We start from the raw sequence: 27435 nt of genomic DNA, 5'->3' as shown, positions 1-27435 counted from the left end.
ATGGTTACTGGGCAAGGAGTCCTGAGTAATTGCAGCTGGATTGTGTTTGGGGTTGCCGTTTTGGAATGGCTGTGGTCCGGTAATAGTATCTATTTTATACTGACCTCTCAAATTGCTCAGAAAAGGCTTAAGCAATCTGAATTTGTCTGATGTTGCTCACATACCAAACAAAAAAAAAAGTTGTTTTTAACAGAGCTGAGTATCGGAATTTTCCAGAAGACCTTGAGATGCCATGTAGGGGCTACCCTATAACTTCATTATAATTATTTATTACAAGAGTTGTGACTGATTGTTCTTTTTTAAACTTGCTTGGTATCCAAACAAGTGGATTTCTCATTATACTGTGACTATGATTCTCATACTGTTGTTAGGTACTGTTTTTAATAGTGAACTGGATGGACAAAGTCCATCTTATATACTTATCTGCCTTCTACTTAACTGCTTCTCCCACTGTAATGTTCTGATTACTTAGGTCTTTCTTAGTCTAGTGCTTTTAAGAGCTGGTAGAGGCAGACGTTGAATTTCAGATTGTTTACACTGCAGGAGAGGAAGATTCAGTTCAGAAGACCTCAGTCAGCTTAGTGTCCAGTGCAATTATTTCTAGCCTAACAATATGTTAAATGGCCACACAGATCCCTGTTAATATTGTAACATTCCATCTTAGTTCCCACAGTTGATGCATAACTTGACAGAGATGTTACTGTTTTCCTTCTGTGGTTATTCACTGTCCATGCCCCTAATTGAAACTCATCTGAATTTGTCAGAACGTTGAACCAAGTTTCTGCAGGTGTCATAGAGGTCATTGGCTCAACTGAGGGGAGAGAATCAAATTACTCTTCTTGCTGAGTGAGGCTGTAGTATCAGCTCAAAACCTGCCTGTTCCATTTTAGCCTACTAATTAGTTCATTGGCCCATTAGTCTCTTGGAGCCAACTGCTTTTGCACATTGCTAAGGAGATTAAAACTGAAAATAAAGGAAACACTTTTTGTATGGGATAGCAGATGCTCGGCCATAGAGCAGAACTCTACAGGAAGCTTGGCCTTGTTAAATACTCTGTTAATTAAAAAAAAAGTGAAAATCAAGTTGCTTCAAACCTTTTGATTTTGCTACTGTTCACCTATCCCTGAAAAGGAATAAGCAGAGTTTGCTAAGACACTAATACAATCAAACTTGGTTCATAAACTGAGGCTAGATTTCTTCTTTTCCAGATAGTGGATTTCCTTTTGTTTCCAGGACAGGAAAGACAAACGATTTCACAAAAATCAAAGGCTGGCGAGGGAAGCTTCATGGTGCTTCCAGAAATGAAGGTAAAAAAAGTAAAAAGAGAGAGATCAATGTACATATTTCCAACATGTGGCCATTTTCTTGACCTTCCATAGACCTTGCAATCTGGTATTTGTGTGTCTTAATGAGAGATTTTTTTTTTTATATTGAAACTGTTATGATTAAAGAGTTTTTTAGTACTGGTTCCATAGTCAGAATGGAGATTAATGAGGGAAGAGAGAAACTTTGAGTAAGATAAAAATATGTGTTCTGTGGTACACAGAAGGCTCAAGTGAAGAGCAAAGGTGTAATAGTTTTGGTTTTGTTTGTGTTTTAAGTTTATATGGAAGTGTGGTAATTCTAGAATTCTGTTGCCTCAGGGACCCTAAGGAACCTGAGTAATTTTCGTTTATATTGGTGTATCTTAAACTCCAGTTAGAGCACGTATTCCTCACATATTTGATTACTTTGCCATATGTCAAATGGACTGTTGAAAATTTGCCAGTTTTTTACTTTAGATCAAATATTTAAATGGTACCTTCTGCACTTCTATGCAGTGTTGTGTTGGAGTATTCCAGATACGTCATGCTATACCAGATAGGCCAGGTGCTTAGGACAAACAAAGTAAGAATAGAAGCACAGAAGCCCTGTAGTGGTTTCGTGCATGAATGCTGTGTGGGGTCTGGCTGAGCTGGAGTTTGTTTTCCCCACAGCAGCGCTCTCAGTGCTGTGCTCTGCACTGGCAGCTGGGAAGGTGTTGGTAACACACCAGTGTTGTGGCTACTGCTGAGCGGTGCTCGCACGCACCAAGACTGCCTCTCAACATTCCCCCCTCAGCAGTAGCCAGTGGGTGGGCATGGTCTTGGGAGGGAACATAGAACAGCTGACCCAAACTGATCAAAGGGATATTCCATGATGTACGTCTGCTCAGCAGTAAAAGCCTAAGAAAATGGAGACGGAGGGAGGGCATTTGTTACTTACGATGTTTGTATTCTGGAGTAACTGCTTCTTGTTCTGAAGCCGTGCTTCCTGGGAAGTGCCTGAGCATCACCTGCTGATGGGAAGTAGAGAACAAATCTTTTCTTTTCCTTTGCTTCCACACATGGCCTTTGCTTTTACTTTATTAAACTGCTTTTATATTGACCCATGAGGTTTTTTGCAGCTTACTATCAACTGTCTATTCTGCTGAGAAGGGGAGTAATAGAGTGGCTTGGCAGGCACCTGGAGTCCAGCCAAGGCCAACCCACCACAAATACGTGTGCAAGATCTCCACAAAAACAGTTGTGCAGGCTGCTGGTTGTGTTTCAGAATGGATTATATTTGGTGTGCCTATGTTATATACAGTTCTTGTAGAGGAGTGCATTTTTTGGAGATGTATTTACCTATCCTACGGTGTTTAATTATGATAAGATTTAACTTCAGGAGTTAAAGTACTCTTCATTTATTTAGGTGGCAGTTCAGAAGGTTCTTTGAAGAATCGCTCAGCATTCTGTAGTGACAAGCTGGATGAGTACCTGGAAAATGAAGGGAAATTGATGGAAACAAGTATGGGATTCTCTTCTAACACTCCCACTTCTCCTGTGGTGTATCAGCTTCCCACTAAGAGCACTAGCTATGTTCGAACGCTCGACAGTGTTTTAAAGAAGCAGTCCACTGTAATTCCATCAACATCTTACACATGCAAGCCTGTTCCTCCATCATCTACCTCTAGGAAGACAAAGACTCAAACCAGACAGACATCTACAATCAGTAGAATAAAATCTTACAAGCCTATTCTGCCTTCACCTTTTCCTGCAAAGCAGAAACAGAACTCATCAGGGGAAAAGGCTGCCAAGTCTGCTAGCAGTTCGAGTAACCAAGCAGATGGTTGTGCTCTGCCAACTGTGGATGAAAACACGTTTCCAAAGCAGATCAGTTTGCGTCAAGCACCACAGCATCAACAAGCACTTCGTCCACCAGGTTTGTCTAAATCTCAAGTGAAGTTAATGGACTTGGAAGACTGTGCTCTCTGGGATGGGAAACCACGGACCTATATTACAGAAGAGCGAGCAGACATCTCTCTGGCAACCCTGCTTACAGCTCAGGTAGATCTGTAATGGTTCTTTCTTTTCTGTACTGTTGCTTTTTTTAATCTGCCCACTTACGGATGTTGCATAGAGATGCAGAAAATAAGACCGAAGCTGCTAAGGATCATGATAAGGCATGAGATTCCTTTGTGGTGTAGTCTTTGCAGTGAAACTTGAGGAGTGCTGACTTAGCAGTATGTGAAAAAACTACTTGTGATAATAGTGTGTTGATACAAATTATTAATAATTTGAATTGTTTAAAATTTTCACCATTAAAAATTTGGGTTAATACAATTGTTATTCAGTAACTGCATTTCCTTGCTATTTTCCTTTTTATGTTTTCTGTTGAGCTAACTGCAAGAAAATCCTGGTCATGTAATCTGCTTGTCATATGATAACTTCTTTTGCTTTTTTCACATCCTGCTTATTACCAGGATGGTTTTGCTTTCTCCAGTTGCCTCTCAAAAGACTTCAAATGCAAACTCTGTTCTGTTGGGTTTTTTTGGTTTTCTTTTTGTATAGAGGACAAGTTTTCATATGTAGACAGTGTAACTGGAGGGGTTTTCTAAATGAACTTTGAATAGCAATTTTGCATATGCTTGATTTAATTTTACTAAAATATTTCTCTTACTAAAATTTGAAGTCTATGCTTCTTTAAAACTTCTTTTAGGCATCTCTTAAAAGCAAACCTATCCACAAAATAATAAGACGACGAGCACCTCCGTGCAACAATGATTTCTGCCGACTGGGTTGCATATGTGCCAGTCTGGCACTGGAGAAACGTCAGCCTACCCACTGCCGCAGGCCAGACTGTATGTTTGGGTGTACCTGCCTCAAGAGAAAGGTCATGCTGGTGAAGGGAGGATCAAAACATAAGAAAATGATGAAAAAGGCTGTGCGTGGAAAGCTTGTGCTGTTCGGAACAAAAGGACAACAGCAAGAGGATGAAGATGTGGAAGAAGAGGGTGATGGGGAAGAAGAGGAGATGAAGCAGAAAGACAGGAAGAAGAGGAAAAGGGTGGAATACAGTGAGTATTGGTGGAGATTACAGCAAACAACCAGTCTTGGGCATTTTTTATTAGGATGTAGTAGTGATGCCATTTCTAAATCCAGCTGACTTACAGGAAATAACACCTTTCCTTTTTTTTTTTTTTAAATTCTTACTTACGTGATCAGCATTTTGGGCACTATGTAGTTATTTATTGAATCAAATAGCTGGAGTTTCGTTTTGGTAGTTTAAACTCTTGTTCAACTCTCCAAATGTCTTTAAAGGCTATGGATACGAGATAATTACTTCTGTCATTGTTGGTAATGTTCACTGTTACAGTGCTCTTATCTTTCCCTGTTAATGAATTAAGTATCTAGAGCTGTGTTTTCAGTTGCTGTAAGTAGCTGTATAGTTCATGGATTTCATTGAAAATACAGTTATTTATGGTAATTTCAGATCTGGCCTAAGGTATGCTCAGAAAACCAAATTGGTAGAAATCGTGTCTGAATTTACATTTTCAGTTTCTTCCTAACCATACTTTTAGGAATAGCTAAAACAAAGTATTCTCTGGTGTTCTACTGGAATAAATTATTTCTTCCATACAACTGCAGTATACAGGTCTGGGATTTTTTTGGGTGTCACCCAGTTTTTCAGTATGTACCATCAGTGAAGGTCACTAATTTTCAGTGTTTTTGTGTATCTTCTATCACAGTAAAAATGAGAAACGAGGACTAGTGTAGAAACATTTTTATTTTTATTTCTTCTTTCTTGTAGACAAATCCCAGTCACTTTCGACTAGAATTTGAGGCAAGAAAAGCAACCAGCAGAATTTTCTGGCAGTTTGAACTAGCTGCATGGCTAGACCTCAAACGCAAACAAAAAATTCTGTTACTGCTGTGATAGATGGTGTTTCACTTGTAAGTAATTTTTGGTTTTTTCTCTTTTTTTTCAGCTATCTGTGACTCAGAGCCAGAACCACCTGTTAGGAATTGTCCATTGTGGGTGAAAGTAGAAGGTGAAGTAGATCCAGAGCCAATTTATGTCCCAACACCATCTGTTACTGAACCAGTTAAATCTATGGTACTGCCCAACCCAGAGGTCTTGCTTTCTAGTAAGAACAGATCTTCCAGTGGAACAAAACCAGGCAGAATGTACACTCCTAGACCCAATCCAGTGGTAAGAGAAAAAAAGAGATGCATGTTTTTCTTTGTACTGAAAATTAAAACAAATACTGCCAAAAGCTTCTGTGCTAGGCAATTCTAGAGAAGTTTGAGGTGAAAGCCTAGGACTGACTGCCCATAGGTGTGTTGATAAGCTAGGATGAATTGATTGTATACAAATCTTTAACTATGTCCCTCTTCTGTTGAGAATTTACTGTAGCAATATGGAGATGGTGGAAAGTGATTATGGTTCACTAATAGCCTCATTTAAAAATACAGTATTATATGCTATTTTTGTCGAGATTATTATTAGTACTGTAATATTTATAAAAGTAATTAGCTACATAATGTAGCCTATCTAAGTATGAATTACATGCAAAAAATGTTTGGATACAGACATAGAGTGTTCAGTGTAGTTCTGTAATTTTTTTTTTTTGTCCTTGAGGTTTCACTGCCAGTGTTCTAAGAATCTGGCTTTGTGTCTCCTCTCACCTTAGCATCAGAAAAAAGCAACAACAGCAGTAGAGGAAAAACAGCCATAGAGTTGAGTGTAGTTATATCTGAAGAACAAACATACCAGAGTAGTTATTTAATGTATACCAGATAATGTTAAACAATGCATGACACTTAGGATTTGTTTCTTCACTTAGAAGAATTTTTTTTAATTTTTGGAGGCTGGTGGTGGCAGACTGGACTATGTGATGATACTGAGAGGGCAGATCTAGCTTTAAATGCTGGACTTTTCTCTGACTCTTTCTATTGAAGCAATTATGTTGAAGTGTTGTTAGAAAGCAAAGCTGTTCCGTGAATCCAATGTGCATCTCGAACAGAGAGGAGAAGTTTTTGTCTATTTTTTTTTTCTTTTAGATTCGAGAGGAGGACAAGGATCCTGTCTACATGTACTTTGAAAGTTTGATGACTTGTGCAAGGGTGCGAGCCTATGCACACAGGAGAGAGGAGAAAAAGCAGCAAAAAGACAAAAGTGATTCACAGAGTTGTAGTGTAAAGGTACGAAGTTATACTGTAACTAGTGTGTATTATAGAGCAGGCAGAAATATTGAAAATGTTTAAGTAATTTTTTCCCCAGAAACTCCTACATGACATGAGGGCTTGACTTGCATTTGATGGTGGTAGGGCTGTGGAAGCTGGAGCCTAAATCGCTTTGCAGTGCTGGTAAACTTACGCTGTTACTATGCTACACATTGTCTCACCTGGGGAAATGCCTGGCTGCCACAAGTACATTATTATGTAAGGCTTAAATGTTCATTGTTAATAGAGCCCTTCTAAGATGAAACCTGTAACATTGTCAAACACAGCATATATTTATGATTTGGGGTGAACTAGTTCATTTTGTGCTGTAATTTTTAGTGTGGAAGTGAGATGTATAGGGTGAATATTTCCTTGCATTTCTTTCCTCCAGCAGGAGCATGAACCAGAGCTTCAGCCTCCTGTGAAGGCAACCTGTGAGGTAGACAAAGACACTAATAAATCCAAAGGTAAGAGCTGAGTCGTGAGTATAATTCAACCTCTTGGTAGTTACACGTTTTTGTGGTATTTCTTAAAAAAAGTAGCTACTGATGAAACAGAAGTCTGTTTGCTGGGGGAGTTACTACAGTTGTTAATAAAAATCTTATGATATGCATACAGTTCTCTTAGCAGCTGGGGGGGAGGGAGGCACATGGAGGTACAGCAGACTAAATATCCAGTACTTGCTGCTGCTCTAAATGTAAAATGACCTGTGCTGCAGCAGCTTGTTTAGCAATAAGAGATAAAACTGCACGACACTTGTCTTCAAGAGAGTTGATTAGGTACTTGGGAAGAAATGGAGATGAATGGTTTTGCTTTGTCTGGGTATTTTTTTCTCCCTCTTCTTTTCTTTACTATTACTTTGTAGTTACTGAAAAATTAAATATCCAACTAGTACTGGGAGGATGGGATCCTCATATTCTTGACATAGAATTGTATGGGACAAGGAAGTGCCTGGGCTTTATTTGGAATTATTTGATAACTGAATTTCTTCAGTTCAAGTTGAAAGATTGAAGTTTTGCTATGTTACAGATACTGGGTTTGAGTTTCTAGTTCATGAAGAAGTAGGCTAGGACATCCGTGTTCTCTTTCAGTCTGAAGCGGCCCAAATCATGTTACAAGCCTTAAAATGAGACATTTACTAGAGGCATTATGTCATCTGCTAATGAACTATATCTGCCTTTTTGAGCTTATTTTTTTACTGTTTAATGAATACAACAGCACACTCTACATTTAAGGATGGGAATGGAAAAATAATACAGTTAGTTGAAAATGCCAGTGCATTGGTAGGTGAAATTAAAATGGCCAGGACACAGGGCTCAACATCCTTACAGTTTTGCAAAAAGGGACGTTGTATCTCTAATGACATCAAAGGTCATGCTTCTGTTCACACATCTTGTGCAAAAGACAGTTCTGCTAGCTGTGTGTCCTCTCATGCCATTATAGGACACGGGTGCTTTTCTGACTCCAAGAGAAAAGTGCCGTCTCTTGAATAACCAGTGATGCTTTCTACTGTGTTGGTGTGTTTGGAGAACTTCTACCTATGTATTGAAACAACCCAGCTTTGTTTAGCTTGTGATGCAATGGGATACAACCTGACGTGGTATGGCTGCAGGGATTGAACCGTGAGAAATAATTACATTAGTTTTGCAGTGAGTTTTGGCTTGCTTGTGAAGCTCTACAAGGGGAGGTGATGCTTTGAACAGTTCTTTTACTTGCTGTTGGCCTACAGCTGAGCTGAGACAAGGGTGGAGGTGTGGGCAGAATGAAATTGTTTGACTATCCAGGTGATTAAATGCCATAGTATTGCAGAAACCTATTTCAATTCTTTCTCAGAGAAAAGCTGGTGGTCTTCCCGTAGTGAGGGGGACTCTTTCTCCACCTCCTATGTTCATCACACCACTCGAGGTGAACCAACCAAACTTATCGAGATTATCTCTGACTGCAACTTGGAGGAAGATCACAATAAGATCTTGACCATCTTATCACAGCATATCAACAGTAACGCGCCACAGTGCCTCAAAGTGGGTAGCTTCATTATTGAATTGGCTTCGGAATACAAGGCCCAGGATGAGAACCATCCTTCTGTCTGCTCCTCCAAAGTGAAAATTTCAGTGCCGTCCTACCAGCACAAGGACGAGAAGCCTGAGATCCCTGTCTTGGAGATTCCTGATAGCGCAGTGGCGTCATGCAATAACTCAGAAAATGTAAAGGTCATGCGGGCAGAGCCAGTGGACAAACTGCGGGAGAAGCTGCATTGGGGCAAAGGCTTGCCTTTTTATGCAGGGGTTTCTCCTGCGGGAAAGCTGGTTGTCTACAAATGCAAAGCTAATACGAGCCCCTCGGGCTTGATTCAGGTGGGTCCCTCTGCCTTTACTGTGGAGATTAGATGCATCTTCATCCAGTACTATCCCAGAACTCCTTGAAGGGGAGAACACTCTTTAATTTGTCTACATAGTCTTGTGCCTGTCTGGACAGGAGTTCTTAGAATCTGGTGGCATTCCTCTCCATAAGCTTGTCCCTTTCAAGATTTACTCAATAACAAGAAATCGGATTGGAATTCTGAAATCTGATGGTTTAACTTGTCTTTTTGGTAATTTGGGTCTTGTTGACCCAAGTGCGGAATCTCTCTCAGGATCTTTTTAAGTCTTTCTAGAACCCCATGAAGGTGCATTTGACACATAATGCTTCTAAGTGAATGACTGTATGAGTCCACAAAAAGAATATTTTCTGTCGAAGTATACACTGGGACAAAACTTTAAAACGAAAATGTAAACATTAAATTGCTTTTTGCTACAGCTTACTGTTAATCTTCACTAACATCCTGAATCCTCTTTGTAGAATATATGTTTTTCATCAAGAGACTTCATAATCCTAAATTCAAAGGCTCTTTTCCCTGCAGTTTTGTGTTGCTGGCTTGGTGGTAAGAATTAGTAGTAGGAACCGCAGGGTTAGGGTGAAGATCTTTTTCCATCATAGCTATTTGTGATTATAGTAAAACCACTTTCAGGAAAACCGAAAATGAGAGTAAAATATATTTTCATGACACTTTTCAGATGTTACACTCTCAGAAAGAGAAACTAGTGGAGAGAAAAAAATTAGGAGATTTCTTACCTTCAGTAAAAGTTGATCCATAAAAGCTACTGTTTATTTTAGTAGTGTGTTAAATGCATTTGGCTTTTAGAAGGTATTAATAAACAATTTGAAAGCAGAATGCATCACTACCAAAACTTTGCATTGTCCACTAGGCATAAAGCCGGACATGCAGAAAGATGTTCTGGTTTTTTTTCCTGTGCAGTCCATTACCACTACAACTTGAAATTCGAAGTTAGTGAGCTCATCATACCTTAATTACAGTATCAAACAACAGTGTGGATAAGGAAAAAGTTAGTACAGCTTTTACAAGCTCTTTAGAGTTTTGTCTCAATGTATATGTCATCAGTATTCTTTCTTTTGTGATGCTAGGTCTTAATGAGGTTTGAGAATTTTATCCGAAGTTGTCCTTAAGTTAGGGAACCTATTTTTATTCAGGACTACTACAGCATAAGTAAGGGATAGGAAAAACAGATGCTAGCTTCACTCTTAGCTAATTTTAGTGATTTCACATGTTCCTTGGACTCTCTGGTTTTATGTCAGAGTCTGAGCAGCATTTAAAATCTGTATTACAAAGATAAAACAAGAGTTGTTTGAAGTTCTCCTGGGCAATAAGGAAATTAGGAATTCCCATTCTGAATTGCAATGGTTTTTGAAAAGGACATTTAAGAGTCCCATGGAATGAAACACCTCTCCAGAAGTGGTGAATTAGCATTCTTTTCACAAAGTTTCCCTTTTCCCCTTTTTTCAGGTTAATGATAAAAGGTATCCTCAGGCCAAACTGCTTTTGGGACAGATGGGGGCATTACATCCTGCCAGTCGGCTAGCAGCTTATATCACAGGCAGGCTGCAGCCCACAGTACTTGATATCGCAGCCCTCAGTACTGTGATCTCCAAGGTAGCACCCAGTGCTAAAACACCTGCTTCTGGGACACCATCAGTCCAGGGGCGCACAACATCAGCTCCTAAAACTACATCTTCCACCAGCACTACTTCAACCCCCACAGAGACGACTCTGAAAACCCATGTCCCAGCACAGAGACAGATAGGTAGGTTGGAACTTATTACTGTGTTTTAAATTGCGTGAAGCTGAAGTACAGAGTGAGTGTACAGCATTAATGTTGATTTCTGTGCAACGGTGCATGCTGCCTTTGGCTGCATTGCCTGCCTAAGATGCCTCTGCAATAAATAACCTCTTTAAAGCGAAAAGTTTTATGTTGACTTCAGAGTAAGATTACAGATGTTGACTATTAGTTGTTTTATTAATGCTGCTAGAGCATATTTTCAAGAGGCGAGAGTGGATGGAGACTCGCCAGATATTAACCGGGATTTTTGTTTGGAGTTCCGTTACTATCATTTAAAATTGCTTTTCATCAAACACAGATTAACTTCAAATGAGTATCACTAATACATGGTTCTTCGCTGTTAGATTTTCTGCTGATGTTGCACTCATAATTCTTGTGACCACCAAAGATGTGTGAAGCAGCAGTGAAAGACAAGATGGTCCAAATCTGGATTAGCAAATCAACAGGTGTGCAGCCAATAACCACGCCAGCCTCTAATCTCATTGGATTTCACAAGCTAAACAGGGTTGGACTTAGCACTTTGAGTTCAAAAAAAAAAACCAAAAGATTGGAAGATGCATGAGTTACTTGTTTATCTGAGTTGGTACTGAAATGGTTACCCCAGCATGGAAGGAGAGGAAGTTGCCTTTTAACTATTACATTTTGCATGAGTTTAAAAAAAGAAGTCTAGTACCCATCCACATAATCCCACACATAATTTAAAGATCTGAAGAAGCTTTGCAAGGGAAAAGGATGTTACCTGTGTCCTGGAAAAACTTTAATTTCTGATTGATTATTTTGTTTCTTTCTGCCTAAATTTTCATTGCTACGTAAATGGGTGTGTTGTTTTTCTTGTCATGTAATAAAACTTGCTGTTTCGTGTGTTTATGCAATTTGAAAGAGCTGGCTGTGTTTCACTGATGGGTGAAGTCATTGCTGCATAGTGATTTAAGTAAAAAGTATCAGTTCTGGCATAGTCTAGGGTAGACATGCTGTATGCATAAATAACTGCAGTGTTTAAATTGGGCTTGCTCCATAATCTCAGTGCTGTTGTACTCATCTGTAGGCATCTGGAGTGATGTAAAATGCAGTAAATTCTGGTCCCTTGGAGAGCAAGGGATGAGGTAAAGGATCTTCCTCACGGTGATTAATTTCCATCAGTTAAATTTGTTCCATCCAGTGTGCAGTCTGAATGTTGCTGCAGTTAGAAGGGGAAACTCTGTATCCCTCCCATCCCTTTCCCCTGTGGCTGTGTAAGACGAATACAGTAGAAGGGGATGAAAACCAAGAAGCAATAAAAAGGGGAAGATGACACAAGCTGTTACACAAAGAATTTGAGGTTTAGAGAATAATTGGAACTCATTGTTTCATTTAGGTGTTTGTTGTCCTGCACTGTTAGTTAGGATTGTCCATAGTTTCACAATGAAGAACAAGCCTTCAAGACCTGATTCTTTTGTGTGTCTGGGAAGAAATGCAGTAAAGAGCTATAGTAGTGGAATAAGGCAGACATATTTCTAACATGTAAGGCATATCCAGGACTGCCATAAAGGTTTTGATTTAATTGTAAGGTACATAGAAAAAGGAGGCTCAAATTCATGCTGAAATTACAACTGTAGCACCTCATGAACGACGAAGAGGAAATCTATTGAAATTTTGACCTGCAAGTTTTTATTTGCAGCTGCCCGACCCTCACCTGGTGGTGTGTTTACCAAGTTTGTGATAAACAAAGCAGGAGCTCTACAGCAGAAGATTCCTGGAGCGAGCACACGCCAGCCTGCCTCAAGGCGACAGTTGCTCAGTATCAAGCCCACACCGATCACGGTCATTGCTCCCGTGGTTCCTTCAGTGCTATCTCCAGCTCAGTGCACAGTCTTTCCTGGGGTCACTACGGCCAGCACCATTTCTCCAGTTGCTGTGGAAAGCAGCAGTGTAGCAGCATCTACTGTGTCCACTCCTAACCAGACAAAAGCTGGTGAACTTCCCTGCTCTCCTCCTGCAATTACAGTCACAGCTGCTCCTGCAACACCTGGAATCAGCACCTGTACTACTCCATCCACCACTCTTACTGCTACTGTGAACACAACAAAAACAACAGAGGTGGTTGCAGCAGTAGCAGCTACGTCATTCCCAAAAATTGTAGTAACACCACCAACTGTTACTTGTCCTGTTGTCACAACATCCACTTCGACAGTTGTACTAACAACAGCTGCAGCAGCTACACCTGTGGTGACCACACTAACTTCCTCTGCTGTCTCTGTTCCAGTGATACTGTCAGGAGTCAATTCAAGTCCTCCACAGAACCCAAAAAGAGGTAATGAATGCTTAGGTGCTTTGGGTTATTACTCTAAATGCTTTTTTTTTATTAATTCTGCCTCTTTTCATAGCTGTAATACAGTCTGCAACTGGTTTCAATTTAAATACGGATTCACTTGCCCCGTCCCCCTTTCCAAAGCAGGATAAGAAATGTCATCTCTTAAGTTGCTTTTTGTATTCCAACCTGAACTGGTAGAGAAGGGAAAAAATGTAACTATCTGGTCAGTGACTGCTATGAAGTGAGCTGGAAGCCTCACACCATTCCTTGACCTATAGAAATGTATAGCACAGTTACAACTGCTAGAATTTCATGGTTGGCATGGAGTCCAGGAATTAGGTATGGATTTACTCTTCCTGTGTCGTGGTTGAGAAATGTCAGTGGAACTACATAGAAAAAACCCAAAACTCTTCTGACCTGGTTGGTTCTATGCGTTCTGTGAATAAAGAGTAAAACTTGCCTTCAAATAAACTTAAGAGATGCAGTTGTTTGCAAAATATTTGCATTTGTATTTATTAAGAATAATGCCTGATCAGTAGGCAGTCTCTTAAACTGATTTTTATGTAATTTGTTAAAATATTTCAGACGATGCTGTTCCACAAGCTGCAAGTAAGACTCCCCCAAAGATAGCTCCTGGAACAGACAAACGTGTTGGACCTCGATTGCTGCTGATTCCAGTGCACCAGGCACCTTCTGCACTGCGACCGCTGAACAACACGCAGCTGGCACAGAGGCAGAGGATGGTCCTTCAGCCTCTCAGGAGCCCTGGGGCTGTGAACCTGTTCAGACATCCCAATGGGCAGATCATTCAGCTTGTTCCCCTGCAGCAGGTTCGAGCTGCGGGTGCCCAGCCCAGTGTGCAGCCAGTGATGCTCCGCAATCCAGGTACAAAGTCCAGTGCTTCCTTCATGACTGACCAGTGTGTTACTCAAAAATGAACAAGGAGACATATCTTTGTGATGCTCCTTTCACCTGCTGAAAGTAATTGAACAGGGTCTAATTTGGTTCTGTGTGAGTAGTTGAAGAACATAGTGTAATTATTCAGATGCAGTGCAACTTAAATACCATGTGTATAATATTCAGAAAGTGCAGTTAATAGCTAAGTCACCAAAATTCGGGAGTTCTTTGCAGCAAGTAAAAGGGCCTGTGTGTGTGTGTGGCAATGAAGCCATGTCCATCGTACTGTCCCAACTTAAGAGACACTCGACCTGGTGATTCAAAAATAATTCTTGTTGGAGATTCTCTTAAAAAGAATTACCTGTTACCCATGTTTTGTTGGATGTGCTGCTCTGTTTTTGTTAGGTTTTCAGGTTGGTTAGTGTGTTTACAGAAGATACTCAGATGAAATTTTACATTACAGTACGAAATTGCCAGGTTTTTTCCTCCTTAAGAGTGTGAGATGAAAAATAAGTGTGATTTTTCAGCTGTTTCTGTAGTGCACAGTTGAAGACAGGGTTGGAAGAGTTAGAAATTGCAGGTTGGGTATGCTGTTGTGTGTATTTGTAAATTCTAACCCAAATGTACTTTAAATGCATGTTTACTCTGTAGTAGGACCTTGTCTTCTGTTCTCTCTGTATCAAAACACACCTCAAAGAGAGGGAGATAGAGTGGGGTGGAAGGGAGAGCGAGAGCAAGCACAGTAGATAAAACTCTGGGGAGGAGAGAAAACAATGCTGAGCTTTCGTTGAGGTTTGAGCATGAGGTGTAGTAAAGAATCAGTCAACAAATTTATTTCATTTCTTTCTGTTTTGAGGCTCTTGCTGAACAAGAGAGACTAGTTGCCATTAGTAATATTTTTCTTCCCTGTTTACGGAGTGTTGAAACACTGCAGAAGAGTTCATAAAGGTGAAAAAGATGGTGGTATAATTTTGTAATTTTGACGTAGTTTTTCTCTTTGCAAGTCTTTTTCTGAGAGAAAAAAAAAGTTAAAATTAAATACTATTTTTTTTACTTTTTTATTTTGCAAAACCCCAATTTCCCTGTTTTCCAATAAATGGGAAAGTAAAATGCAGGACTTTCAATGCTGTGTCTTTTTTGATTAAAAAGCTTAATGCTAGAACTTGGCATTAAATCTGTTAGTTTTAGAGGGGCCAATTCATTGGTTTTATTGGGGTGTTACTTAAAAAAATTGAAATTTGTATGTCTTTATGCAGGACCAACTTTTCCACTGAGAACTTGTGGTCAAACGCCTGATTCCATTATGATCCTTGGGAGTGGTGTCTGCTTTTAGTACAGCATCAAACATTAAAACTGAAAGAAAAAAGTTGCTTCGAGAAAGTCTTAGTTGATGTTTTGTTTTCCTCACAGGATCTGTTGTAGGAATCCGGTTGCCTGCGCCTTCTAAGCCTCCTGAGTCACCTGTTTCTCCCAATTCCTCTGTGTCTTCCACTTCTCCTGCCACAAATTCAGCTGTACAAACTGCAGTACCCAAGTTATCCCCCCCATCCAACCCAGCCACTCAAGCATCTTCTCTTCTTCCTTCAGTAACAAGTTTTGTATCACAGGCAGGCACTCTGACTCTGAGGATCTCCTCCTCTGCTGCCAGCAATGTCCCAAACCAAGCAGCCTCCGAGTCTAAAATAACCTGCAGCTCAGGTGGTCTGCCAGCCACCACTGCTAATCTCATACCTTTACAGTCCGGAAGTTTTGCTTTACTTCAGCTCCCAGGACAGAAGACTGTGCCCAACTCTATTCTTCACCATTTTGCATCTCTTCAGATGAAGAAGGATTACAGGAAAATATGCAAGAAAGAGGACTCAGGTGCTGCTCAGCAGAAGGAGAATGGGAAGGCTCCATGCTCAGGTGACCCTGAAGTTACAGAGTCTGAGGTCACAGTGCCAGATGGGAAACAAGAAGAAAATGAGTTGTCGATTAACCAGGCGAATGCTGTTGAGGAGTCAGCATCTGGCACAGTCACACCTAGTGGTGGTACAAATTCCACTACATTAGAGATGGTGGAGAAGAACTCAAAGGTGCTAGAGAGTTCTTGTGATGATAGCTTTTCTTCTCAGCATGATGTTTCTGCAGATGTTGTATCATCTGACCATTCATACATCAGCGAGAAGCCAAATGATGAGGAAGAAAAAGGGGATTCTGAAGAGAAAGAGGGTTCTGTCAGTTCCGAAACTGTTGTGGAGGCAGTTTCAGCTAACTCTGAAACTCTTTGTGGGTCATCAGATCAGTCTTCAGTTGCTCCTCTGGATAATAATGCACATTCACAGAGTCTTGAGAATCAGGAGACTGCCCAGTTGAAGAACCGTGGGAAGGAACAAACACATGCTGAACATGAAGAGAAACCAGTAAAAGAGGAGGAAGGAGATGCAGAGACACAGATGGAGGAGGACAACAGAGCAAGTTCTGGACAGTTGCATAGTCAACAAGAGCAAGATATACAGCTGAAGATCAAGGAGGAACAGAGAGAGACTGAACCGTTTCAGAACAAACAAGAATGCCAGGGTGATGCCGCACAGCCAGGTATGGAAAGGAGGGAGTACAAGAGCTCTATTGAAGTGGAAAACATAGGAGGGAAAGCAAGAAGTAGGCCTGAAGTTTGTTCTGCAAAAGGGCAGGATAATGCTTCAGGAGAGAAGCATACAGTCGATACTGAGGACAGCAAAGGAAACATAGCTGAGCAGGAAGGCAGTAACAGCAAAGAACGAGCTGCTTTTGATTCTCTGGAAGAAATGAAAACAGGCCACGATATTCTAACACATGTCAACAGTTCTTGGAGCAAAATATCTAGCATTGTACCCCCTTTAGAAAATAGAAGTGAAGTGGATGGCCAAGCTGATACATCAGAGAAAAGTAACTTCCTGACAGCACCAGAACAGAGGGCCCACAGAAAGGGTTCCATGCCCACTATTGATATAACTGCTGATGATATGGAAGAGGATGAAGAGGAAGATGAGGAGGAGGAAGAAGAGGATGATAAAACTGATGATTCTGCTGATGAGATGCTGGATGGTGCTTCTGACTCCGCAAGTGAAGAGGAAATAGATGTTGAAAAAGTGGTAAGCATTTAACTTTTTATGGAAGGATATATATATATACACTTTTTTTTTAATTGCTTGACTAATGTGTCATAACCCATGGATTTGCAAGACAGAGTATGATGTTTGTGTTTTGGACTTCAGTCTCTTTAGGAAGTGTAAATTGGGTTCCAAATGGAAATGTCTTTTATTAGTTGCATGCTTTTTTTAGGTAGTAGTGGCCTTGTAGAAATTGCCTGTTTTTCAGGTAACAGGAGTTACATTGAGCCATCTGTAATAAAACTGTTGCAGGTTGTCTTCCTCCGATATTTACTCAAATAACTTGGTTACTTGAAATGTGACTTAATGATCCAAAAATGTAGTGGCCAGTGTAGTATTTCTGTTACTTTAAGGTGTTTTCTTCTATTTAGTTTTCGTAGTCTTAATTAACATTTGTATCTGGAAGGAATGTTTGAATCCATCCTTAAATTCATTTTTAAAGTTAATAATACATTTAAATAGTATGTGAAAGCTGTCATTCCTTATTTGATAGAAAACAAATTGCTCCAAAAGTCACAGAATAAGGGTAAAACTTTGTAGTTAGTGTAGTTATGTTCAGATTTTAATGCTCATAAAATTCTCATCAAATTTAACCCAAAAATTAAAATAAAGCAATCCAGTGTGTAATTCCTTTACTTCTTACGTATCACTACATGACTTAAGAAACAGTGCATTGTTACTTAAAATTACAAAACTGTAGTTTCATGAATCAGTCAAATGGACATATGAATCAAGCCTTTTCTCAGGATGAGATACAAGTGGAAAGAGAAGGGTTAAGCTGGAGAAGAGTTGAAGAACAGACAAATTTAAAATAGGAGAGATAATGTTTGTGTCTTCAGGATTTTGAAAGTATAGAATTCTTTTAGTTCTTTTGTGTTAATGTACTCCTCTTGGAGTTGAAAATCAGAGTTCTTTGGTACAAACAGGTCCAGAAGATTCCTAAAACACCTGGGCAATAACTTCCTGGTACAGGTGCTACAGGAACCAGCTGGGAATGGTGCCCTCCTTGAACTGCTGCTTGGTAACAGAGAGGTGCCTGTGAGTGAAATCGCAATTGTCTGCTGTCTTGGCCATGGCAGCCATGAAACAATTGAGTTCAAATCTCTGGTGGCAGGAGGAAAAGTGCCAGCAAAACTTCAGCTGTGGATATGAGGAGAGCAGACTTCCAGCTGCTCAAGGAGCAAGTTAGGAAGGTCCCCGAGGTTACCCACCTTGCTGACCAGTGGCAACCAGTTGATTTAATCTTTTTGGATTTCAGTAAAACTTCTGGTACTTTGTCTCACAGGATCCTTCTGGACAAAATGTCCAGCACTCAGCTGGATAAACACATCATGTAATGGGCAAGCAACTGGCTCACAGATTGGGCATGAAGGGTGATAGTGAATGGGATAACAGCAGATTGGGGACTGGTCACTCCTGAGGTTCTGCAGGGCTCCCATCCTTGGCCCTGTGCTCTTCAACATCTTCATAAATGACTTGGGCACAGGACTGGAAGGGATACTAAGTAAGCTAAGCCAGGAGGAGCTGTTGACTCTCAAAGGTAGAGAGGCCCTGCAGAGAGACCAACCATATGAAGTTGAATGACGGCAAGTGCTGGATTCTGCACCTGGGACAGGGCAACAACCCTGGGTGTCCAAACAGCCTGGGGAACAAGAGGCTGGAGAGCAGTGCCATGGGAAAGGGACCTAGGGGTCCTCATCTATGGCAAGTTGGATATGAGCCAGCAGTGCCCTGGCAGCCAGGAGGGCCAAGCATGTCCTGGGGGGCATCAGGCACAGCATCGCCAGCTGGGCAAGGGAGGGGATTGTCCCGCTCTGCTCTGCACTGGGGCAGCCTCACCTGCAGTCCTGGGTGCAGCTTTGGGTGCCACAATATAAAAAAGACACTATTATAGATTGTCCAAAGGAGGGCAATGAAGATGGTGAAGGGCCTGGAGGGGAAGCCATATGAGGAGCGGCTGAGGTCACTTGGTCTGTTCAGCCTGGAGGAGACTGAGGGGAGACCTCGTTGCAGTCTGCAGCTTCCTCATGAGGGGAAAAGGAGGGGTGTTGCAGCGGGGATTTCTGCGACATGTAGACAGTGAGGCCCGTGGAAAGAAATAAGGACCAATTCTTGATAGATGTTTCAGAGATCTTTATTTTCCAGCTGCATGGCCGGGGTCCTGCCGAAGAACCGGCACAATCGGGATCCCCAGGGTCCTCTCCGTGCAGGGGAACACAAAATAACCAATGGGAACAGGATTGACCAGGGAGTAGGAAAATCCCGTAGGCCGTGCCTCTACTCCAGGGTCTCCTCCCCCTGGACCCCACACCGGGGCGGGGAGCCCCAACAGAGGGGCAGGCACTGATCTCTTCTCTGTGGTGACCAGTGCCAGCACCCAAGGGAATGGAATGAAGCTGAGTCTCGGGGGAGGTTTAGGCTGCATATTAGGAAAAGGTTTTTCACCCAGAGGGTGGTTGGGCACTGGAACAGGGTCCCCAGGGGAATGGTCACAGCACCAAGACTGACAGAATTCAAGAAGAGTTTGGACAATGCTCTCAGGCACATGGTGTGATTCTTGGGGATGATGTTGTGCAGGGCCAAGAGATGGACTTCGATGATCTCTTCTAACTTGGGATATTCTATTATTCCATGATAGCCAAGTGAACAACTCTGGCTTTTAGAGAATCTCTTCCACTTCCAGAAAAACAGACTAATCAGTTCATATTCCAGCTCACTGTTCTCAGACAAGATGATAGCATCTCAGCTGTATGAAGTGACAAAACTGAACACAGATGTTATTTTTGGAAGTTCTTTTAAGTTGAAAACGAAATTGTTGCTCTCTTGTCTTCCATCAGGTGGTAGCAGTTTCATATGTCCTATGTCCTTCAATAACTTGAGCAGAGTTATCACCAAGTTTTGAGAATTGCAGTTAATTCATTCCTGATGCCAGATGGACTTTCCAGACACAAGTCTTAGGAATTTGTTGGTAAACCAACAATAGTGTCTAGGTCACAGAGTAGTCTGTTATCAAGGTTGATGTTTGAAAATTGTATTTTCTTTCATCCTGCTAAAGGCTGATGAAGCAAAAGAGTAATTATTAGATATTGTAAGAAATGTTTGTTTTGGAAGAAATGTATTGTGCAGGTTTTGACTAGCATGGTTTGGAAAGCTGTCTAAGGGTATGTCTTCACCACAAGCTCAGGCAAATATGATAAGCTAGCCTTGGTTCTAGAGCAGTAAAGCTGAGGAATGAGATCTCAGAGGACTGTAAAAACCTGTCTGGAATTTGGATTTATTAATCTCTGTTGCCTGCAAGTTGAGTTAGCATGTCAGTGCCTAATGGAGAAATCAGTTTTGGATTTAAATCCGTTATTTTTCACTGGGATGTACTCTTTCCTCAGTGTAGTGCTTACAAGACAGATTGCACTGGTATTGTTTGTCAGACTGGATGAAGTCAGAGCACATAAACAGGCTAGTAGAGGATGTTTATCTGCTTCATTAACTTAGTGGAAACAAAGACGCAAAGACGTGCATGTCCTCTAATAGTTTTGTTTAGTGGAAATACTTAAGACAGCTCTGTTTCTATTAGTTTGGAGTGTGTACTGGTTTTAGTTGCTCAGGAGATGGCCATTTGAAACCTCAGAGAACTCCAGTGAGAGTCAGGATGATTGCTACCTAGCTGTAGTAGCTATTACTGTTTATTTTTTAGCATATTTTTTCCACACTGGTTAATTGTTCTTAGTTTCGCACATCAATGCCCTTCAGATTACCTTCTTACCTTGTGCTGACTTTGTGTCCTTGACTTTGAGACTTTTCTAGTCTCCTCTACTCAACAGAAAGAAGCTTCCTGGGATGGTATCTTTGCCCTTTTTCATTTCCTACCCTGAGTTGCATCAAGAGAGGCTTAGGATGGTGAATCATTGTGGGTTTGGTGATGTGAATAAAACCTTCTGGGGATATCTACAAAAGCAGACTAATGAGTATCAGGACCTGCTGTCTGAACAAATTCAAGTGTGATGGTCTGGGAGATGATGTTAAGCTCTTGATCCCCAAGGCATGATGATTGCACACAGAGTTCCTGCTGAGAAGGACTGCTTGGCCTGGGCTAAGTCACAGACTGAGACTTCTAATTGTTCATGAGTCCTTGTTGGCTTAAGCCAAAACCATGCCAGGGGTTCTGGTATTGTAATGCTACAGATAAGAGTCCCACAGTTCAGCTTACTAGTCTAAACACAGCTTCTATGTCTGGCAAGGCACTGTGTTGTAAGTGTTGTTTAAAAGTGTTTTTCAGTCATTCTTTTTGTGAGCCAAACACTGAAATTAAAAGGACTGTTACCAATTATTATAAAACGGTAAGTTTAATAAAAAGTGCAAGTAATATATTTTGTGGTCAGTACAAGTTCTAACAATCTCTTGCATGTTCTCAGCTTTTAGTTCAGACCATGTGTGAAACCTGCAGACACTGTAGCATAGAAAGCAGCTCCAGAAATTACGTTTACTTGGGTAATGTGTAATGACATCCACTGTCATCAAACCTCCTTCCTCAGCACTGTCTCTGAGGATCCTCTACCATCAGGCAATTTGCTCTTTAGGTATCAGCAATAGGGGTTTAGGCTGCCAGGAACAGAGAGAAAAATCAGAGGAGAGGGCTTAGAACCAGACATTGAAATGCAGAGAGAGAAAAGTGCTGTCATTTCCATAACAACTTTAGAACTCTGTTGTTACGGTGGTATTGCTCCTCTTTATGCCTTCATTCCATATGGTGTTTTACTCCTACTCAAAGGCATTTAGAATTTATGTAACTACAAGAAGTAGTTCGGAAAGACTGAAAGTAGTATGGATTGACTGATGCTAGAAAGGTAGGGCTTCCAAAAGCATCTTCAAGAATCATGCTGGGCTGTGGATAAGGTTCAGCCTATGGCAGGTTGGCACTACTTATATAGGAATAGCTGTTCTTAATGTCAGAACTTAAGTGGACTTACTTCTGGTGATCATGATTGTGATATTTTTCGTCTTGATAGGAATTCAAGGGTAAAGAGGAAAGATTACCAACCAGAAGCATTTTTCCCTTTGTTGCTAGATGTAAGAATGAAAAAATGAATTACTTTTGTTTTTCCTATGTCCACATTCAGAATGTGTAAACTTAAAAGATGTGAAGTTCTTGGTGGGCTGCAGAGTTTTTTACATCTGTTTTTTTTTGTCCATCTTTCATGAAAAGGATGCCACATACTGGGTTTTGAATACCATTTTTCTAATATGATAGCATGTAGAAAGTTTTAGTTCTAGAGCAGTTCTAGCTTGATAATTGCTATCAGCCCTTTGATTAGCCCAATATAACTTACCAGCACTGAAAAGCTTTAAGACAGTGTTTCTATGGTAAGCGAATTTCCTGGGGTGTTTTTCCTCTTACTCTCTGGGTTGTAGCATCTTTTTTGAACTACCCTGCCTGACCACGTTCCCATCATCAATGTAATGGTGTCCAAATGTAGTTTAGACAGGGTGGTCCTGCCCACTGAACAAAACCAGTATGCATCCCTTGCATGTAAGGGTCACAGAAACTGTATAAAGTGGAAAAGCTAGAGAAAGTATCAGGAGGCTTTCAGCATCAAGGTGGGTTTATGAATGACCTAGGAGAGCAGGCAGGAATCTGAAGTGCTCTTTGTATAAAGGAATAGATCAGTGTTGCGACTACCTCTTGTACATGCAGTATTTTCCACATAATCTGTTCAGTAGTTCTGTGATTTAAATATTATCTTTATTTGAATAGTTTTGAAACAGTTTAGTCGGGATAGTTCAGGGAACTGGGTGAAATAGAGTAGAGAGTGGAAGTGTAATTACATTTTCTTGCTTAAGGAGTAAGAGTTCTTCATTTCGTAATCAGACCAAAGATTATAATAAAAAAAACTTCACTAAAAACTATAATACAAAACAATTGGTTGAATAGGCATGTGTTCTTGGGAGAGGGGGGTATCACCTGGAACTACAGATGGTCACAAGATTGATATTTAACTCTTGTTGTTGCTACAGAACTGCAGTTGTTCTTTATCTCTCTCTTCACAAAATAGCAAGTTTTCTTGCTCAGGCAAGCATGGAGAAAACATACTCTTCAGAATATAATAAATACTTAAAATAATGATTTGGTAGCATTTTGGAAAGAGCCAAAATCTTACTCTTCATCATGTAAGCGGTTTACTGTATGATCCAAAGAAGCCTGACTGTATGATGTTCTGACTTACCCTGTCTCAGGTATGAGAGACCATTACTAAGGTGATAACTGTTTCAAATTTTGTAAAAAAAAAATTAATTAGAAAGAGTCTACGGTAGTAGGTTGTAAAGGCAGTTTAATCTTACTTGGAGATAAAGGCAGGAAAACTCTCTGAAAGCTTTTCTCTCACCCATAATAAAAGCATAAACAACAGAGTTGGGTTCTGCCCTTACCAAAATGCATTTCACAGAGTTGCTAGTGGGAGGAATTCCTGGAGGCGACAGTTAAAGTAAGCCCCTGCTAAGCACTGTTTATTGGCCAGTGTAGCTGGAGATGTTGATTCCTTGGTGGTTCTAAATGTTATGATGTAATCTCCTTTGAGACTAAAGTGAAACTGTTTTGGCCTGAGCGCTATTGCTGAGTAGATACTCATTTTAAAAAAACAAAACAAAACCTGTTCCAGGATGCGTGTGAATACAGAGAGGATGACGAGCAGGTGGACATTGAGACCGTGGAGGAGCTTTCAGAGAAGATTAACATTGCCCGTCTGAAGGCCACAGCTGCTAATATCGAACCCTCCGACCAGAAGTAAGCACCCCTGGAGAGCACTGCATACAGTTGTGTATCCTACTGCTGGGCTGGCATCGAGTGATCCCATTAAACAACGGGTGTGATGTGATGGCAACATAAAGCAAGGCTTCTGTCAGGCCTTCCTCAGCACTGGTGCTTCCCAGTGTCTGTGAGAATGGTGCTGGCAGAACTAAGAGTAGTTTCAAGGTGTCTTAGCCTTTTTTTTCCCCCCCCTCTAATTACTTTGTTTATGGAGATGGATCTTGCAATGTAAACTTAATGAGTGAATGGCCTCCCTTCCTGCAAACTGAAAATTAGCAGGGTTGTCTTTGTTTTCAATATGATTTTGCAAGCTTTGTTTATTCTTGCTGGTGGACTTCTGGGCAGGAAAAGTCCTTAGGTTAATCCCTGACCCTGTAAATGAAAGATTTGTCTTTGGGACCATTGCCCCAGCAAAGAAAGTATTTTCTTATTGACATATAGTCTGCCATGGTTGGATAGCTTGGCTTAATTTTTTTGGTTGGTTTGTTTATGTTACTGTTGCTGCCCTTGCATTTATAATGACAAAGGCAAAATAAAAACATGGCTTACTTGAGGAATGTAATGATAGTCATGGCTGTTTCTCAGTTGCATCAAACAAAAGAATGGGGAATGTTGCATCTCTAGTTCTTTTTGTTTGTAGAATTTTTCTTAGAAACTTTGAAAAAGCTGCTATCTACCAGATAGTTGTTGTTTTGGTTTTTTTTCTCCCCTTTAAAGATACAGCTCAACTTTTATCCTTAGGTGTTGACTTTGCTTTAAGTTTTGAAGATCTTTCAGAGAGAGAGAAAAACAGATGTTGTGTTTTGTAAAAAATAATTTTCAAACGTGTGCTTTCTTTGTTTTCTTGCAGCTCCTGAGATATGAGGAAGCTGCTGTTACTGTATATTAGGATAGTAATAAATGTGAAGATTTTGACTGGTGGTCCTTGGTGGGGGAGAGATTACTCTGCTGTCTATATTAAATCAGTGTTTATTAAAAACAGAACCAAAACGTAATTAAAGAAGATACTTTATGCAGCTCACAGTCACAAGCTGAATTTATTCTCTTCAGCATAGAGTGAAATAGTTTCTTTTGCACTGAGATAATTTCACAACTTTCAGCGCAGCTCAGTTATTTCCAGGATGATGGCATTGGAGAAAAGAGTTCACTTTCTTGAGAGAACTCAACGTATCCTGCTTTTATGCCGTTATACCAGAAAAGTTAATTTCAAGGCATAAAAATGAGCAATTCTAGACTGCTGGAATGTAGTTAATGAGGATAGAGTGTATGAGATGAGTAGCATTGGGAAAAACTTTTTACCTTTCTTCCAGATACCATCCTCCTAATTCTTCGGATGAAACATTATCAGAAAAACATTCAAAGGTATATGTTTGCTCTCCTCTTTCCTTTTAGTATCATATCTCCATTTTAAAGATAAACTTTCATCTCACATGCAGCTCTTAATGTGATTTATCTGCCTTGCAGATGCTTGTGATTAAATGCAAGAAACTAAATGTGCTGGGAGGGGAGGTGCTCAGTCCAAATCTCCTTAAAGCAAAAGGGCTGGTGCTGGCGTCAGTGGGTTTCAGATTCAGCTTTATGGGAGGAAGATCTGCCTTTCATTTATGACTCCGTTTGCTTAGGGTTTGTGTTCTTCGCATGAATAATTTTTATAGCACACTTAAAATAATAAGAAATATTTTTATGTGTTGAAGACAGTATGTAAGATTATAGAGGCACAGCACTGGATGAAGGGTTTCTGAAAACAGAAGTTTAAATATGTGTTTAGGCAAGTTAAAGATACCACAGAATCTTTTCAAACCAAAACTCACTGCAGTCCTTCAGAATCTTGTGCTGTATTTCCGGTGTCTTTGAAGCCAGTTTCTCTGTCCATAACTGACTGTGATATACTTGACGTCAGCTCTAGAGCTTCCTGCTGTGGTGGGGTGGGGCTTTGAGTGTGGTGGGAACCTGGTGTAAGTCTTACCTATTAGAGCAGACTGGGATGTATGCCTTTGCCTGAGACAGGGATGGGTTCCAGGATTCTCTGTCTGCCTCACCTTCTCCATGTATCCTCTTCTCTGCCCTGGAATTTACATTGCAAGGCCCTCCTTTGGCAGGAGCCCACCGCTGACATAGGAGCAGATGCAGCTGTACTGTGCTCATGTCTGCCTGTGAGGGCAAAATGGCTCTCAGGAGCCAGATTTCAGGAGACAAGTCTTCAGATTCCTCCTAAGGCCATCAAGCTCCGAAATAGTATCACTAAATCTGAGGAGTCTTTCCACTGATGCTGTGGGGTTTGAGGCAGGCCTAAAAATATCTAAAAAACGGCGTTAATTACTTCCCCATTAAATAAATAGCGTAGTTGTACAAAACCTGGAAGAGTAATGATGACATAACGAACTTTTAAATCTGTAGAGATCAGTAATTTTGCTTATTGTCTGGCAGTCTTTTTAGAAACTTAAGCAAACTCAAAACCAGAGGCTCTTGGCCACATTCTGTTTGTTGCTGGATGTCTGGGGTGATAATTGTCAATGCCATCTTCCACATTCTGACTTACAATGTCTCTTGGCACCAACCCATACGAACCTATGAAAGAAAATGGAAATCAAACTAGTTTAACTCCAGGAAAGATTCAAGTCTCTTGTGTTGGTGTAATTATTTCATTCATTAGTAGACCTTCTTGACAAGCAAAAAACAAAAAATACTTGGCTCAAACGTGTGATTTTGTTGTAATCCTGTGGTTTATCTATGTAGCCTTGTGTTGCAAGAAGAAAACCTTATGAACAGAAGGGACTCACGATCTTTTCCGTTAGGGTTGATGTGATTGTGTTGGTCACTTCTTTGGTCAGTATTTCATTTCTTACTGCTTGTGCTTCTGATTCTGAACTTTCAGGGGAGACATAGTAGCAGGATAGCATGACATGGAATCTTCAGGTGTCTGTAGAAAGGCTGTAAATCTCACGTGCATTTGAACATTGTCTGCCATCGCATTGCCTTCTTTACTTAAACTGGTCAATCCGGTTACTTCTCCAGCAAAAGCATCAGACCTGGAAAAGAAAGCTGAAGTCCCAGGCAGAAGCCTTTGCTCACTACCGCCAGACACACACGGCAAATGAACGTCGGCGACGTAATGAAATGAGAGGTCTCTTTGACAAGCTGAAGAAAGCTTTGGGGCTGCAGAACCTTCCTAAGGTCTCCAAATGCTACATTCTCAAGCAGGTAGGTATTTTGGAGCTTAAGTGAGGAGGAGAATCATTTAATCTGGACAGAGTAATTACGCTAGTATGAACTCTTCAAGCGAGTTCCAGTGAAGAGGGAACTTTTGTCATCTCTGCAAGACTCTCTAGAAGAGAACAATACCTGAAAGAATCTGTATTCCTAAAAGCTTAGTCTTGATGACATGCACGCATATTTTTGGATTAGCCCTCCCTGTGTATTCTTTGTGAATCATGGAAGGTTATGTCTTAATTCTTTAGGGGTTGACTGTGTACATCAGGAAATTTTTAAATCCATTGAAGGCTTACTTTTTTAATGCTTGAGAAGATAGCATTCCATTAGACATTTTACTGACATTAAAAGCTTATTTGTAAAGATGTAAAGGACAGGAAACCAAACATGAATGGTAGACATATGTAGACAGATAATTATGCTTAAC

At 40.6% G+C, this 27435-nt stretch overlaps 1 protein-coding gene across 14 annotated transcripts in view; it reads left to right on the top strand.

Moving 5' to 3' along the window:
* Positions 1-27435, top strand: part of MGA (MAX dimerization protein MGA) — a 58985-nt gene that overhangs the window by 22555 nt on the left and 8995 nt on the right. For 8 of the 14 annotated variants that reach the window (XM_048305611.1, XM_048305607.1, XM_048305609.1 and 5 more), the window contains 14 exons: positions 1209-1307; positions 2713-3347; positions 4000-4357; positions 5270-5493; positions 6345-6485; positions 6898-6973; positions 8340-8860; positions 10348-10645; positions 12339-12971; positions 13557-13856; positions 15279-16981; positions 23650-23774; positions 25109-25160; positions 26814-26999. In XM_048305611.1, the coding sequence (XP_048161568.1) occupies positions 1209-1307; positions 2713-3347; positions 4000-4357; positions 5270-5493; positions 6345-6485; positions 6898-6973; positions 8340-8860; positions 10348-10645; positions 12339-12971; positions 13557-13856; positions 15279-16981; positions 23650-23774; positions 25109-25160; positions 26814-26999 (5351 nt within the window). Of the gene's footprint in view, positions 1-1208; positions 1308-2712; positions 3348-3999; positions 4358-5269; positions 5494-6344; positions 6486-6897; positions 6974-8339; positions 8861-10347; positions 10646-11025; positions 12250-12338; positions 12972-13556; positions 13857-15278; positions 16982-23649; positions 23775-25108; positions 25161-26813; positions 27000-27435 lie in introns of those variants that run through there. The other 6 variants (XM_048305613.1, XM_048305616.1, XM_048305614.1 and 3 more) reach the window with 6 other exon arrangements.

This window comes from Corvus hawaiiensis, chromosome 6 (genome assembly GCF_020740725.1).
Source record: "Corvus hawaiiensis isolate bCorHaw1 chromosome 6, bCorHaw1.pri.cur, whole genome shotgun sequence".
In the NCBI taxonomy this organism is placed as follows: domain Eukaryota; kingdom Metazoa; phylum Chordata; class Aves; order Passeriformes; family Corvidae; genus Corvus; species Corvus hawaiiensis.
The sequence above is the reverse complement of the archived record's forward strand: the minus strand, read 5'-3'. Positions and strand labels throughout refer to the sequence as shown.